The sequence below is a fragment of the Equus quagga genome, chromosome 1 (assembly GCF_021613505.1).
Source record: "Equus quagga isolate Etosha38 chromosome 1, UCLA_HA_Equagga_1.0, whole genome shotgun sequence".
Taxonomy (NCBI): Eukaryota; Metazoa; Chordata; class Mammalia; order Perissodactyla; family Equidae; genus Equus; species Equus quagga.
In genome coordinates, this window is record NC_060267.1 from 10,809,354 (window position 1) to 10,826,408 (window position 17,055).

General features: G+C 42.6%; 1 protein-coding gene across 4 annotated transcripts in view; it reads right to left on the reverse strand.

The window, feature by feature from the left end:
• Positions 1–173: 173 nt before the first annotated feature.
• OS9 (OS9 endoplasmic reticulum lectin) overlaps positions 174–17,055 on the reverse strand; it is a 29,415-nt gene continuing 12,533 nt past the window's right edge. The window contains exons 6-15 of one of the 4 annotated variants that reach the window (XM_046681580.1): positions 4,737–4,947; positions 4,516–4,617; positions 4,206–4,306; positions 3,684–3,735; positions 2,882–2,970; positions 2,407–2,685; positions 1,937–2,126; positions 866–1,030; positions 606–718; positions 174–315 (exon numbers count right to left, since the gene is read on the reverse strand). In XM_046681580.1, the coding sequence (XP_046537536.1) occupies positions 190–315; positions 606–718; positions 866–1,030; positions 1,937–2,126; positions 2,407–2,685; positions 2,882–2,970; positions 3,684–3,735; positions 4,206–4,306; positions 4,516–4,617; positions 4,737–4,947 (1,428 nt within the window). In that variant the 3' untranslated portion in view covers positions 174–189. Of the gene's footprint in view, positions 316–605; positions 719–865; positions 1,031–1,936; positions 2,127–2,406; positions 2,686–2,881; positions 2,971–3,683; positions 3,736–4,205; positions 4,307–4,515; positions 4,621–4,736; positions 4,948–17,055 lie in introns of all 4 variants that reach the window. The other 3 variants (XM_046681571.1, XM_046681599.1, XM_046681589.1) reach the window with 3 other exon arrangements.

Genomic DNA, 17,055 nt, shown 5'->3' on the forward strand with positions numbered 1-17,055 from the left:
GCCCCTCACACCCCGAGGTGGGGCCCCCACCCCAGGCCCCTCACACCCTGAGGTGGGGCCCCAAAGTCCACAGCTGGCTCTACTCTGCTGTTTTGCCTTCAAGCCGGGGCTGGGGTGGCGGGGTAGGGAGGAGGCAGGGCCAGTCAAGGAAGACTCTGGACTCCTTGGCCAGCGGAGGGTGTGGTGGTCTCAGAAGTCAAACTCGTCCAGGTCCCCGGTGCCCTCCCCACCCGGAGAGCCCCACACCCGGCGGTAATTGCTCTCCAGCTCTTTCTGCCGCTGCCGCTCCTTCTGCGCCTCTTCGGCTCCCTGCACCTGGGGGTGGAGAGGGTGGGCGGGGTGAGCGCGCGAGGATCCAGCACTGCCGTGGGGAGGGCGGGCCGGCACAACACACACTTCACGCTTCTTCCCGGGCTCCTGCTGGTGCCGGTCACCCGGCGGCCAGGACCACCAGCCTCATCTCACAGATGAGGAAACTGAAGCTCCGAAAGTGGCCAGGCTGGCACGTGCCTGGGTGACTCTAAACCCCCCTCTCAACAGCACAGTGTGTTGCAGTGGGAGTGGGGGGCTGGAGGTGGAGGATTTGGGGGTAGGGCACCTCTCACCAAGATATTGAAGAAAATCTCCTTGAGGTTTTTCGTGTCCTCATCAGTCAGCCAGCGTGCATCGTCCTCAGACCCTTCATTCCCTGGTCGGACAATTTTGATCTCAATTTTCCCTGGAAAGGAGTGGGATGGGCAGTGAGAGGAAAGGCAGGGTGGGCGCCTCAGTGCAGGTCCTCTGCCCCCCAGGTCCCCAGCCCCTCCACTTCAGGAAGCAAGCCCTTCCAACAGCTCTTAAGCCAGCCCCGCCCTCCAGGGCCCACCTTCCGCCGTGAGTCCCTCCCTCTCCAGCAGCTCTTTCACCAGCCCCTCGATTTGTTTCAGCTGCGGGTTTTCCCGTTTCATCTCGAGGACAGTCAGATCCTGATTGGGGCCTCCGTGACGGAGCTTGGTGACCCGGACCCGGACTCTGTGATCAGGATCCTCCTCTTAGAGGGGGAGACACACAGGGAGACACAAAGTGGAGCCGTGACTCCAGGGTTAGGGGCTGTGATGGTCACCTCTCCCTAAGCCATCAACTGGAATAACGGGCAGTTATTCCACCTCAAACTCGTATCTGAACCAGGGCTCAAAATAAATTAGCGCCCCCTCCCAATTCCAGCCTGTAAAGCTCCCTCCACCAACTGCAGCCTCCCTTGTTCCCTCTCGACCCAACAATTCTGCCCAGCACCTACAGGAAAATGACTGTGTTCTCTGAAGCAAAGATCAGGCCACCTGGGCCTACAGAGAAGTTCATTTTAAGAAGCAGGTTGGAAAACTGTGGTTTGGCACTCCACACGTTGGTACTCGAGAGACATTTCAATGTGTATCGAGATAGTGGGATAGAAGGTTTGAAATTGGCACATTCCATTTGGAATGTCTGATCTCCACTCCCACAGGACCCTGTGGAACGGGGACATGGGGAGGTGCAAGAAGAAGGGATAACTTCATCTGTCCCCGCAATTGGCTTAGGAGCCGCTGGGCTGCCTATGCACACTTGGCCAGCCGGGTCCTCGCCCGGTGCGAGTCCTAACTGTTGACAGGCTGCATCCTCCACAGACATGTGGTCTTCGGCACACAGGCTCACAGTCACTCAGTTACTATCTACTGACCACCCCCTATGTGCCGGGCATCCAGGAGCAAGACAGACATCCTTTAAAAGCTGCTTCCCAAAAGGATGAATAGGAGGTAACCAGGCAAAGGGATGGAGGCAGCCGGAAGAAGGCAGGAGAGAGAACAGTGTTCCGGAAAGAAGGAAGAGAGTGAGCGCTCTCTCGGAAGGGAAAGAACAGGATCCGCCAGCTGAGGGCTGGAGACAAAGGCCTGGGCCACTCCCTCCCATCTGACACTCTCACCTGCTGGTTGGGGTGTGGGGGGAGGCTTTCTGGGGACAACCCTCCTTTTCCTGTGCCTCTTCACCAGCTCCGGGCTCTGTTTTTCCTCCAGTCTTTTGATGAGTTTGTTGAGAGTGGACGTCAGGGCCAGCATTGCCCGATCACGCTCTGACTCCTTCTTCAGCCCGTCTGGGTCCAGCTCCTTCTCCGTCTGGAATGCCCAAGGGGGGGTGGACAGTCAGGGGTCTGGGGAGGGAAGGCCAGTGGTCCACGCTTACAGGAGAGTTGTATCTAAGTGTCACCCCTCTCTCTGATCCCCCTTCCCCACCGTCCCCCCTTTTAACTCAGTCAACAGCTGCCACTTCAGAGTGCCGCATCCTGTGCCCCAGCTGTGCTAGGTGTTGCCCTTTGCCCTCTCGCAGCCCCTCGGCCTGTCTTGCCCCGCAGGAGCAGGCAGCTGCAGAAGCCTGAGGGCTGAGAGCTGTGCTCACCTCCTGGATGATGTTCTCCAGCTCCCGCTCCATGCCAGCCTTCACCTCGGAACGGAGCCGCTCTCGGTCTGACGGGAGCAGGATCCCTTCCAGTTCCTTCTCAAATTCTCCCAGTAACTGCCGTTCATCCTCATCTTCGTCTTCATCCTCGTCATCCTCTTCCTCTTCTTCCACCTCATTCTGATGTTCTCTGTCACCCTTTTCCTTCACCTCCGGTTCCCTCTGAGGGACTTCTGCAGCATCATCTGCAGGCTGCTCCTGGCCTGCGTTTGGCTTCCCCTGGGTGGATGGGGGCCAAGAGAAAGAGGTAGATAGTGGGGGTGTCAGCAGAGACACGTGGCTGGGGGCAGACAAACAGCGGCTGGATGTGGGAGAGACTCAGGAGAAGTAAAGGAAGGGCACCGGCTCTGCTGGGCCCGGCTCAGGGTGGCTCTCCACATGGTGGTTCCAGCCCTCCCTGGAGTAGGACCCATACCTTTTTTGTTCCACCTTTCAGCTCCTCTATCAATCGAATCAGGTCCGCAGGACTCCGAATGACTTTGACCTGCACATTGTTCTGAAAATCTGAGGTGAAAGAATAGGAATGGAGCCATTGTCTCCTAAATTCTACTTTGACTTCCTAAGGAGAGAGGTCGAGGAGACCAGGGAAGGACATGGTCCCTGCCCCCGGGAGCTACCTGTCTGGCAAGAACAATTGGGGCCAACATGCCCCCCCAGGGAGCACTGTGCTAAGGCGCACTCCCAGGTGAGAGAGAGGAGGATGCTAACGCACTGCTGCGTGCCCTGCTCTTTCAGGCGCTGCCGAGCCCTTCTGGCGATCACTCCCATTTTCAGGACCACAGAGGAGATTCTGGGGCCAAGGGCCCCTCTTCCCTGGATCCTGTCCTCCCGCTTCCACAAATAGAAACCACTTGTGATCTCTACTCAGTTCCAGGCATTCTGCTGTGAACTCCAGATTCCTTCTCACTTAATCTCACAACAGCCCTCCAAGGTAGGGGTCATTACCCACATGTTACAGGCAAGGAAACTGAGGGCAAGTGAAATCGTCCAAGATGACCGAGTCAGCAAGTGGTGGAACCACTGTGTTCTGCTGCCACCCCAAAATAGAACTGTTGTCTACAAAGAGTACCAATTCCTGTAGAAGTGAGTTCACTGCTGGACTGGCTGCCCAACCTCCCTCCCTCCCAGTGTTCAGGTCAACCCCAGCCCCCCATCCCCCACCGTGCCAACCTGAAAATACATGCCATCAGTAAAGGAGCCGTGGGGAGTTCACTCACCATCAGGAGAGCCTGGAGCTGGGTCTGCTGCCTCAAGGCTTGGTTCCTGCTCCTGAGGAGGAGAAAAGGGCAGAGTCAAGGATGCAAGCTTATTTATGCCTCCCATATGCTTGTTTTTTTAAAGATTGGCACCTGAGCTAACATCTGTTGCCAATCTTCTTTTTTTTTCTTCTTCTTCTTCTCCCCAAAGCCCCCCAGTGCATAGTTGTATATTCTAGTTGTGGGTCCTTCTAGTTGTGGTACGTGGGATGCCGCCTCAGCATGGCTTAATGAGTGGTGCCATGTCCGTGCCCAGGATCTGAACCAGCGAAACCCTAGGCTGCCAAAGCGGAGTGCACAAACTTAACCATTTGGCCACAGGGCCGGCTCCCCTCCCATACTCTTAAGGCAATGGTTCTGGGTGTCTCCTTGCAGCCCTAGATAGATGTAGGTCCTCTCACAATGACCTCAGCTCGAGTGGCCCTCTATCCCAAAGCCCAGGTTCAGCCTCATCAGAGAAACGGCTAGGAAGCTGGCTCTCACCTCAGCCTGTGCCTCCTCCCCTCCTGGGGCCTGGTCCTCTGGCTCGTGAAGGATCTTCCAGAAATCTGATTCCTTACTGTCATCCTTGGTTGGGCCTGCACCTGGGATACAGAGAACAGGGAGGAATCTGAAAGGAGGGGAGAAACAGAAGGGAGCAAACAGAATGGGGTACCTGCGCCTCCTCTCTTACTAAGGGGTTTGGGCCCATAGTACTTTTTCACACCACCCCCGACAATTGGTACAGGACAACAGGCTGGGGAAGGGAAGAAATGGAGACAAGTTTCATGGAACAGGTAAAACAAGCTCCTACCTGCTCTCTTTGGGGGCACCATCCCCGGCTTGGTCTCCCTCCACATTTGTGGGTCCGGGTCTGGCAGCTCCTCCATGATTTTCTCTCCATACTGCTTTGAGTCTACTGAAAAACAGTGTGCAGGCAGGAGAGGGGCACATCCCTCCGGGCTCTTCACGCTCTGCCTTCTGCTGTCCCTCCCCACGTCTCTCCTTCCTCCCCTTGCTCTTTTAATTACTCACCAGCTTGCCTCTGAATGTAGGCCATGTACTCCTCAGGCTGCAGGGCTGGGTGACAGAGAATGGCCTGGGGAGCAGCGCTGGGTGGGGGCCGCAGGAGAGGGTGGGGGCAGAGCCGAGGAGTCCGAATGGTCAACACATAAGAGCAGGACAAGGGCTCATCCACACGATCAATGTAGTCCCCAGAAATACCAGCACCCTCGTCACAGAGGAACTGCCAGGACAGAGAGGACAAATAAATGGTAATTACCACCAATGATTACCTTTAGTTCTTGGGAGCAGCTGCCTTCTGCTAAGCACTCATCGTGTGTCAGACACTGTGCATACATTGTGCATATGGCACTTGACATACAGTAGCTCATTTAATTATCACGAACAGCCAGTGAAGGAGGTATTAGTATCTCAACTCTGTGGCTCCAGAAACTCAGGTTTGATGCAATTAAGGGGCTCATTCAGGGTAACCAGCTGGTAAGTGGTAAAAACAGGAATTGAGCCCAGGCAGCTTAACTGTAGGTAACCAGTCCATTTCTGTTTCACATTCTTGCTTTACATAAATACAGGAGGTATAGACTAAGACATATTTGAGATATATATATATATATATATATACACACACACTTATCTTACTTGAAATATATATTTTTTTTTCTTTGTGTGTGCATACAATAAAAAAATTTCAAGTAGATCTAAGGTCCTTGTATTATTCAGAGAGAGAGTGAAGACATCAATTAATGTTAGCCTTTGATAAATAAGTATGCACCCCTGCAATTTCTAAAGTAATTATTAAAAGTGAAAGAGAGAGAGGTCCCACTTCTGGAATGGCGGCATGAGGAGTTCTGCAGACCCGCTCCCTGTGAAATTCCATAGGGAAAGTTTTTTTAAAACACAAACATTTAAAATTTCTGGAAATTTTCCTAAGGACATACAGCAAATTAAGAAACATCTATTCAAGAAAATCTACTAAATCTTGAACAGTGAAAGTTTATGCCCCCAACTACCACCCCACAGCTCACTTAGACAGATGCTCCACTCCAAGTGAGTGTGGCTAAAGAAAAAGTGGGGTTTCCTATGCCTTCAGCATCCAGTCAAGATACACGGTATTTCACTAGGAGGGGCAGGCCACCAACATTTCTCAGCGCTCCCCAGTTCCAAGCTGCAGAGACTAAATTCCTAGTGAATGTGGTCAGGAGACTGAGGACTCCCTTCCTCCACCCAGCCCCTCTCACAGGGCAGAGGCTATACCTCAGGTACAGCAGGATAAGAATATTGGAGCCCTGATCGCCCTCACCCCACATTACTAACAGGGTGGGGGCTTCAGAACAGAGATGCAAACTGAGAGGACCAGAGCCTATCAGCCCTGCCCAGCTCCCTGCTCCTTAAACAAGAGTGTCACTCTGAGAGACCCAGATCACTGTCCCTGACACCAGCTCTAGAGCAGGGGCTTAGGGATTCTGCCCAGGGGGAGAGGCAGTCCATAAGAACGGAGAGCTCCAAAGCTCGCTCCAAAAGAACAGACTTTATGTGAAACAGAGTATGGGAAGTTCAAGCCTAAGAGAACTCTAAAAAAAATGGAGATTAAGCTAGAAAAGAGGCTGGTAGCTCCATTAGAACAACAACCTAAACCACAGGCCAGCCAGTTTAACAGAAAGAACCAAGGAAAGAGACAGCATTTAAGAGCTCTCCTGAGGGCAGAACAAACCTAAAATATTTGCATCAAAAACAACCCCTAAAGAAAAAAAAAAAAAAGAAGATGGGGCCAGCCCCGTGGCCGAGTGGTTAAGTTTGTGAGCTCCGCTTCAGCAGCCCGGGGTTTTGCTGGTTCGGATCCTGGGCATGGACATTGCACTGCTTGTCAGGCCATGTTGAGGTGGTGTCCCACATGCCACAACTAGAAGGACCCACAACTAAGATATAGAACTATGTACTGGGGGGATTTGGGGAGAAAAAGCAGAAAAGGAAAAAAAACCAAAACCTATAAAGGGGCCCAAATTTAATTAGATTTAACTATGGAGCAACTTATGCCCCACATGTCAAAAACCATAGAGCAATCAGCTGGCAATTAGTTGAGCCTAACAGCTGGGTGTGATACCAGCAGAGGCAAATAGCTTAACTGATCAGGAAAAGAGACAGTCCAAGAGAGCCCTGCTGAAAACACTGCCATGGAGGGTGAGTGTGTGCATGCCCAAGACAGCATCCTCAGAGGAGTGACATCTGAGGCTTCACAATGCAGGGGAAATAGACTTCACTAAAATAGGCCAGACAAGTCACTCAAGAGATAAACAGGGAAACAACAAAAACAAGCTTTGTGGTGGAGAGCAGGAGTTAGTATCCAGAATTGCTACCATATATTACCTAAAATGTCCAGTTTAAAAAAAAATATCATGAGATATGCAAAGAAACAGTTAAGTGTGATCCATACACAGGAAAAAAAGCAGGCAACAGAAAATGCCTGTAAGAGGGCAGAGATGTCAGATTTCATAGAAAAACACTTTAATCATTACAAATGTGTTCAAAGAACTAACAATTTAAATCATACAAAGTATGTTCTCTGACCATAATTGAATGACATTAGGGTTCAATAATATAAAAACATTTGGGAAATTCACAAATATGTGGAAATTAAACAAAACATTCCTAAGTAACCAAAGAAGAAATCACAAGAAAATTAGAAAATACTTTGAAATGAATGACAATAAAGACACAACATATCAAAACTTATGGGATGCAGCTAAAATAGTGCTTAGAGGAAAATTTTTACCTGTGAAAGACAATAGTAAAAAAGAAGAAAGATCTCAAATCAATAACCTAACCTTCCCCTTTAAGAAACTAGAAAAATAAAAGCAAACTAAACCCAAAGCAAGCAAAGGGAAGTAAATAATATAGATTAGAACAAAAATCAATCATATAGAGAATAGAAAAGCAATAGAGAAAACCAATGAAACTAAAAGTTGATTTTTTAAAAGATCAATAAAAATGGCAAAACTTTAGCTGACTGACCAAGAGAAAAAGAGAAGACTCAAATTAGTACAATTGGGAATGAAAGAGGGGACATTACTACCAACCTTACAGAAATAGAAAGGATCATAAAGGAATACTATGAACACCTAAATTCCAACAAATCAGATAACTTAGATGAAATGGACAAATTTCTAGAAAGACACAAACTACCAAAAGTGACTCAAGAAGAAACAGACAATCTGAATAGACTTATAACAAGGAAAGTGATTGAATTATAATAAAAAAAACTACCTACATAGAAAAGCCTGGGCCAGACAGGTCTACTGGTGAATTCTACCAAACATTTAAAAAATAATAAATACCAATCCTTCTCAAACTCTTCCAAAAAATACAAGAGGAAGGAACACTTTCAACTAATTTTATGAGGCCAGTATTACCCTTATACCAAATCCAGACAAAGATATCACAAGAAAAGGAAACCACAAGCCAAAATCTCTCATGAATATGGAGCCCCAAATCCCCAAATACTGCTAGTTAAGTGAATTCAGCAACATATAAAAAGGATTACGCACCATGACCAAGTAGGATTTATTCCAGGAGTAGAAGGTTGGGTTAACATAAAAAAATCAATTCATATAGCTAATACATCCTATCAATAGAATAAAGGACAAAAGACAAATGATCATGTCAATGGATGCAGAAAAAGCATTTGACAAAATTCAGCATCTCTTCATGATCAAAATAGAGGGGAACTTCATCAACCTAATAAAAGGCATTTATGAAAAATCCACAGTTAACATTATACCTAATGGTGAAAAATTTAATGGTTTCCCCCTAAGATCAGAAAAAAGACAAGGAGGTCTGCTCATGCCACTTCTTTTCAACATATTACTGGAGGTTCTGACAAGGGTAATTAGGCAAGAAAATGAAATAAAAGGCATCTATATTAGAAAAAGTAAAACTATCTTTGTTTACAAGATGACCTGATCTTATATATAGAAAATCCTGAGGAATCCACTAAAAAAAAAAAAAAACTATTAGAACTAATAATGAGTTCAATAAGATTGCAGGATACAAGAATCAATTGTATTTCTGTCCACTTGCAATGAGCAATCCAAAAATAAAATTAAGAAAATAATTCAATTCGCAATAGCATCAAAAAGAATAAAATAATTGGGAATAAATGTAGCAAAATAAGTATAAAACATACTCTGGAAACTACAAAACAGTGCTGAACGAAATTAAAGACTTAAATAAACGGAAAGACATCCAAGTTCATGGATTACAGGACTTAATATTGTTCAGATAGCAATACTCCCCAAAGTGACCTTCAGATTCAATGCAATCCCCATCAGAATTCCAGCTGCCTTCTTTGCAGAAATTAACAAACTGATCCTAAAATTCATATGAAAATTTAAGGGACTCCAAATAGACAAACAACACTGAAAAAGAATAACAGGGGCCAGCCCAATGGCACAGTGGTTAAGTGCGCATGTTCTGCTTCGGCGGCCTGGGGTTTGCCGGTTCAGATCCCGGGTGCGGACATGGCACCACTCGGCAAGCCATGCTGTGGTAGGTGTCCCACATATAAAGTGGAGGAAGATGGGCACTGTTGTTAGCTCAAGGCCAGTCTTCCTCAGCAAAAAGAGGAGGATTGGCAGCAGATGTTAGCTCAGGGCTAATATTCCTCAAAAAAAAAAGAAAGAAAAAGAACAAAATTGGAGGATTTACACTTTCAGATTTCAAAACTTGCTACCAAAGCTACAATAATCAAGACAGTTTGATACCGACATAAGGATAGATATATAGACCAATGAAATAGTATTGAGAGCCCAGAAATTAATCTTCATTTTTATCGTCACTTGATTTTCAACAAGGTTATCAAGATAATTCAATGGGAATAGTCTTTTCAACAAATGATGCTGGGTCAGGTGGATATCTACATGCAAAAGAATGACGCTAGACTCCTACCTCCTACCATATACAAAAATTAACTCCAAATGGATCAAAGACCTAAATGTAAAACTATAAAACTCTTAGAAGGAAACATAGGGGTAAGTCTTCATGGCCTTAGATGAGGCAACAGTGTATTAGATATGACATCAAAAGCACGAGTAACAAAAGAAAAAAAATAAATTGGAATTCATCAAAATTCAAAGCTTTTGTGCTGCAAAGGATACCATCAAGAATGTGAAACGACAACCCATAGAATGAGAGAAGATATTTGCAAATCATATATCTGATAAGGGACTTATGTCCAGAATACATAAAGAAATTTTACAACTCAATAATAAAAAGAGGGGGCTGGCCCTGTGGCCGAGTGGTTAAGTTCGCGCGCTCCGCTGCCGGCGGCCCAGTGTTTCGTTGGTTTGAATCCTGGGCGCAGACATGGCACTGCTCATCAAACCACGCTGAGGCAGCGTCCCACATACCACAACTAGAAGGACCCACAATGAAGAATATACAACTACGTACCGGGGGGCTTTGGAGAGAAAAAGGAAAAAATAAAATCTTTAAAAAAAATAAATAAATAAAAAGACAAATAACACAATTTTTAAATGGGCAAAAGATCCGAATACTCATTTCTCCAAAGAAGATAGACAAATTGCTAATAGGCACATGAAAAGATGCTGCACATCATTAATCTTGAGGGAAATGCAAATCAAAACCACAACTAGATGCCACTTCACATTTACCAGGAAGGCTATAGTCAAAAAGATAAAAACAAGCATTGATGAGGATGTGGAGAAATTGAAATTTTCATATACTACTGGTAGGAGTGTAAGGTGGTGCTACTCCGTTGGTAAAAGTCTGGCAGTTCCTCAAAAGGTTAAACATGGAATTACCATATGATCCAGCAATTCTACTCCTTGGTACATATCAAGAGAAATGAAGACATGTCCACACAAAAACTTGTTCACAAATGTTAAAAGCAGCATTGTTCATAACAGCCAAAAAGTGCAAACAACACAAATGTTCACCAACTGATGAACAGATGAGTGGAACGTGGAATACTGTTTGGCAATAAAATGTAACGAAGTAGTGGTACATGCTACACACGGATGGTCCTTGAAAACACGGTAAGTGAAGGAAGCCAGACACAAAAGGTCACACACTGTATGATTCCATTTCCAGGAAATGTCTAGAATAGGCGGCTCTATAGGGACAGAAAGATGAGAGGTTGTCTAGAGTGGAGGGCGGGGTCGCGGGGGGTGGGATGGAGTAACTGCTAAAGGGCAGGGACTTCTACGGTGATGACAGGGTCCTAAAATTAATCGTGGTGATGGCTGCACAACTCTGTGAATATACCAAAACCACTGAATTGCACCCTGAATTGCATGGCATGTGAATTATATCTTGATAAAGCTGTTATTTTAAACAAGTAAAAGAAAGAAACAGAATGCCTAACTTCCTACTCAGATGAGAGAAAAGGTGGTGTGATTAATGCAAAATGGAACAAAATAAAAGCAAGAAAGGAGAGAAAGGAAACAGAACAGGTGGAACACAAGAAAGCATAAAATAAAATGTTAGACATAAATCCAAACATGTACGTAAAATCCAAACATGTACGTACAGAATAAAAGGTTAAAATTTTTAAAAATATAACTATATGCTGTTTGAAGAACACACTTAAAACATAAGAATATAGAAAGGATAAAAGCAAAAGAATGGCAAAATACAGTAAACAACTCACTGAAACTTTAAGTAAAAAACCTACTAAGATAAAGGTCAATTCATAATGTTAAAACGTTCAATTGATGAGGAAGATAACGATTTAAATTGTATGTCATTCTTTATCTTCCTTATTGTCTGTCTCTCCCAAGTGGAGTAGGAATTTTTGTCTGTTTTGTTCACTGAAATATCCCCAGCAACTAGGACAGTGCCTGGCACATAGACGCACTTATTAAACATTTGTTGAATAAATTAATACATAGCCCCAAGATATATAAAGCAACAACTGAGAGAATAATAATGAATAAATTGAAAGAATAATAAGGAATAAGAGACAAATCCATAATTATAGCAGGAGACAAATCAGTAAGGACACAAAAAATTTAAGCAGCACAATTAACAATCACGACCTAAAAGACAGACAGAACCACTGTCCCTAACCATAGAGTGTACGTTATTTTCAAGCACAGAGAAACATTCACAGAAACCGACATATGCTGGGCCATAAACAAGTCTCAACAAATTGAAAAGGACTCAAATTAAATGGCACAACCATAAAACAACCTGTATAATTATGAGATATAAAAGACAATCAGGGCAACTTGAAAATATTGAATATTTGATGATATTAGGAATTACTGTTAATTTTTTAGTGTGACATGCTATTGTGGTTATGTTTTAAAAAGAGCTCTAATGTTTTAGGGATAAATAAATATAGAAATATTTATGGACAAAATGATATGATGTCTGTAATTTGCTTCCAAATAATCTGGGAGTGGAGGGTGCAGTGCAAGAAGGTGGGCAGGGGACAGATGACATGGGACTGGCCACATCTGTTGAAGACAGATGAAACAAAAGGGGTTATAGGACAATTATCTCTGATATCATAGGTTTTAAATTTTTCATAATAAAACTTTTAAAAAGATGGTCCTTCAATATACAGAACTTGAGTCCAGGAATTATACTTTTAAGATAGATTTACACATGTACATATGTATAATGTGATAATCTTCTGTAATAACAAAAAATTCGGGGATAAAACTATTTTAATCAGTACAGTAATGGTGACAAAATGACGGAACATTCATACGATGGAATATTCTGCAGATGTAAAAGCAAAGAATAAAGCTCTAGATGTAGCGCCATCAAAAGCTCTCTAAGAATTACTGTTGAAAACTATAAAAACGAGGTGCAGAACATATGTCTAATATACTGTATATGGTATGTAAAAAAAGAGAACAGGAAATAAGCATCTCCAGTCCTAATTGCTTGTAAACGCACAAAGAAAGGCTGGAAAGACACACGAAAATCTCAGAGCAAGGTTACCTACGGGATGGGGGAGGGGACGGCACCACAGGCACTGAGCAGATGGCAGATAAGTGTGGGAGGGAGAATTTTCATTGTACACCTTTCTATACTTTCTGGGTTTTGAATCATGGGAAAGTATTATCCATTTAAAATTAGATAAAAAAATTTAGAGTAGCCATAAAAAACTTGTGAGAAATATCTAAAGTAGTACTTGGAGAGAACTTTACAAGAGATGGATTATAAAAGAAGAAAAGCTAAAAAAGAATGAGTCATGCATTCATTTCAAGAAGTTGAAGAAAGAACAGCAAAATAAACCCAAAAAAAGGAGAAGGAAGGAAAATAAAGATTACAGTTCAAATTAATAAAACAGAAAACAAATAGAATAGAGAAGCTCAACAGAGCCAAAAGTGGGTCCTTTGAAAAGACTAATAACACCAACCAACCTCTCGTGAGATTGGCCAACAAGAAAAGAGTGAGGCAAAAATAACCCATGAGGAATGAAAACAGGAACCTAATTACAGATGCTACAGAGATTAAAAAGATAATAGAAGGGTATCATGAACAACTTTATGATCTGAAAAATCACATGACCTAGACAAATTCTTAAAAAAATAACTTACTAAAACTGACCCAACTAGAAACAGAAAACTGTGAATGTTCCTAAAATTACTAAAGAAAATGAATCAGTAGTTTAAAATCTTCCCACAAAGAAAACAGACTAAGACGATTTTACAGGTAAATTCTAGCAAACACTCAAGGAATAAAAAACTGCAATTTTATACATTCATCAGAGTATAGAAAAAGTGAGAACATTTTTGAACTTACTTTTGGGGGCTAGCATAACCTTGTTACCAAAACATGATAAGGACAGTACCAGAAGGAAAAATTATAGGTCAATATCTCTCAGGAGACATATACAAGAGTCCTTTTAGGGGACTGCCTCGTGGCTGAGTGGTTAAGTTCTCGTGCTCCGCTTCGGCAGCCCCGGGGTTTCACTGGTTCAGTTCCTGGGCGTGGACATGGCGCTGCTCATCAGGCCATGCTGAGGCGGCGTCACACATGCCACAACTAGAAGGACCCACAACTAAAATGTACAACTATGTACTGGGGGGATTGGGGGAGAAAAAGCAAGAAAAAAAAAGAGTCCTTTTAAAAAGTAGCAAACTAGGGGCTGGCCCCGTGGCTGAGTCGTTAAGTTCGCACAGTCCGCTGCAGGCGGCCCAGTGTTTCGTCGGTTCGAATCCTGGGCGTGGACATGGCACTGCTCATCAAAACCACGCTGAGGCAGCGTCCCACATGCCACAACTAGAAGGACCCACAACTAAGAATATACAACTATGTACCAGGGGGCTTTGGGGAGAAAAAGGAAAAAATAAAATCTTAACAAAAAAAAGTAGCAAACTGAATCCAGCAAGCTATAAAAGAGGGAGAGTCAAGGATAATACATATGACCAAACTGGGTTCCTCTCAGGAATGCAAACTTGGCTTAACATTAGAAAATCAATAAATCATTTCATTTTCAAATGAAAGTTTGGCTTAATATTAGCATATCAATTAAGGACATTAGTTTAAATCCATTTCATATTAATCCATGAATACTTGAAAAGATCAATCATTAGGAATCAGTGAAATGCACATTAAATTCATAATGAGATACCATTACACACCCAATAAGCTAGTAAAAATTGATAATATCAAATATTGGGAACTCATACATTACAATAAGAATGTAAATGGCAACAAAAACTTTGGGAAATATTCTGCATTGCCAAATAAAGTGGACATGGGTTCGCCTTCATATGCTATGACCCAGCAATGGTACTCCTGGGTGGAATTCTCCCTAAAGAAATTCTTGCACATCATATTAGGAGGTACATACAAGAATGGTGTTCATAGCAGCAGTTTTCGGTAATAGAAAAATAGAAACGATCCAAATGTCCTTGAAAAGTAATTTAGATGGATAGAGGATGCTGAACTATACAAAGGATAACGAGCTATGGACGCAGGTAAGTGACAGCACTGCAGCTACAGCCAGCGACACGGATGAATCTCACAAACATAACACTGACCAAGAGAAACAAGTCCCAGGAGACTTCCGTATACATACTCAGGATGCTTTCATCCAATACGATGCCATTTGTATCAAGTTCAGAAAAAGGCTAAATTAAATGAGATGCATACACAGATGGTAAAACTCTAAAGAAAAGCTCAGGACTTATCCTCCTAAAGTCAGGAGAGTAGTCACCTCTGTGGTGAAGGGACAGAGAAGCACGTGGTGTACAGGGGCACGGAGGGGCTTTCAAGGTACTGTCAGTGTCCATCCAGAACCTGAGGTCATTAGACTGTATTTCCTTTTTAGTCCTTACACAATACACATATGTTTTATACAGTTTCATGTATTGTGATGTGTGTCACAAAAATTTTTTAAGTGTGATTAGGAAGAAATGGTCTCAATATTAAGGCATAAGAGGAATAATTTACCATAAAGATATCACAATTCTGAATTTATATGTACCTAACAGCCTCAAAATATATGAAGGAAAAATTAACAAACTTGCCAAATCAACCATCACAGTGAAAAGTTTAACACACCCCTTTCAATAACTGGTTGGCCACCTGGACAAAAAGTTAGTAGAAAATTTGACCAACACGATTAGAGTCTTGAAATGAATAATTAGAGAAAACATACGTTTTCAAGCAGATACAGACCATTTTTTAAAGTTCACTACAAAGAAAGTCTCAACAATCACCAAAAGAACCATTGACACAATGGCATAAAATCAGAAATCAATAGCAGTCATATAAAAACAATAAAAATAAAACACATTTGCTTAAAAATATAATAAGCGTAATTCTAAGTAAGTTCTGAATCAAAGCCCAAATCACAATGAAAATGGAAACATCTCATGGAAACTTGAGGGATGCAATCAACATGGTCCTCAGGGGTGACATGGATCAGGAAGGAGACAGTGAGGGAAGCACCCCACACAGGAAGTTAGAAGAATAGTTACAACTCCTATCACAGACAGAGGGATAGTCTCTCTAATATATGAAGAGCTCTTATAAATTGAAAAGAAAAAGATCAACAACCCATTAGGAAAATGAGCAAAGAATTTGGATGACCGAAAGAAAAGAGAAAAGGAGAAAAGGGAGACAAAAGGCTCTTAATTATGAGTAAGATTACATATCTTTTCCTAAGAGAAATGTAAGTTAAAAGCATATTGAGAAATCATTCTTTACCTGATGCCCATCTGATAATTGGCCAAAATCCAAAAATGTAAAAATACACCAGGCTGGCACAGCTGTAGGGAACGCGGCATGCTCAGACATTGCTGGAAGGAGAGTAATTTACCTAAGCAGGGTAATCTGGCAGGACATATAAAACCTACACAAGTCGACTTCCAGGAGTTTAATCTATATATACTCTGCAGGTACAAGATTACTCATGCTGCACTTTTGTGTTAAAAGAAGAGTTAAAACAACCTAAATGTCCATCAAGAGGGAACTATTTGGCACAGGTGTATAAGAAAATAACAGCAACTATAAAAAAGAATGAGAAAGCTTTTTATATATTGATTTTAGAAGAGCTCAAAGATATATGCTTGTATCTGCATTAAAAAAATCTCTGCATTAAAAAAGATCTGTGAGTGTATAAAAAGAACCTAACAATGATTACCTTACTTATGGGGATGGGAACACGTTGATGAGGGGAAAGCTGTGTTAAGACTTTTCTCTGTATACTTTTTTAAGAATTTTTATATTTCAGCTATGAGAAGGTAATACCTATTCAAAAAATTAAATATAGAATTTTTTAAGTGTAAAAAAAATCCAAGAAGTTAGAAAGAGAACAAAATAAATACAAAGAAAGGAGAAGGAAGGAAATAATAAAGATAAGATAATCAAGAGGTTAATGAAAGAGTAAACAGACAATAGAGAGGATAAACAAAGTCAAAGGGTGGCTCTTGAACTAACAAAAAAGACAAATCTCTGGCAAGACAGATCAGCAGAAAGAGAAAAGTCAAAGTCAGTATTAGGAATTAGAAAGAGGATATATCTACAAAAAGAGATTATGAAAAAGTAAGAAAACACCATAATTTCATGCTAATACATTTGAATAATTTAGACGACTAAATAATGGCCTATGAAATTATAATTTATTAATGCTTCATGACACAGTAAGCCTAAAAAAATCTTATAATAGTTAAATAAATTAAATCAGTAGTAAAAATCATCCCCACAATACACTATAATAGTGGGGATGGTAATAGTATTGTGGGGATGAGGCAGTTTTACAGAGTTCTTCCAAACCTTTAAAGAACAGATTAGTTCCTACCTTAGCAAACAGTTCCAGAGAACAGAAAAAGAGAGAAGCTTCTCAAGGCGT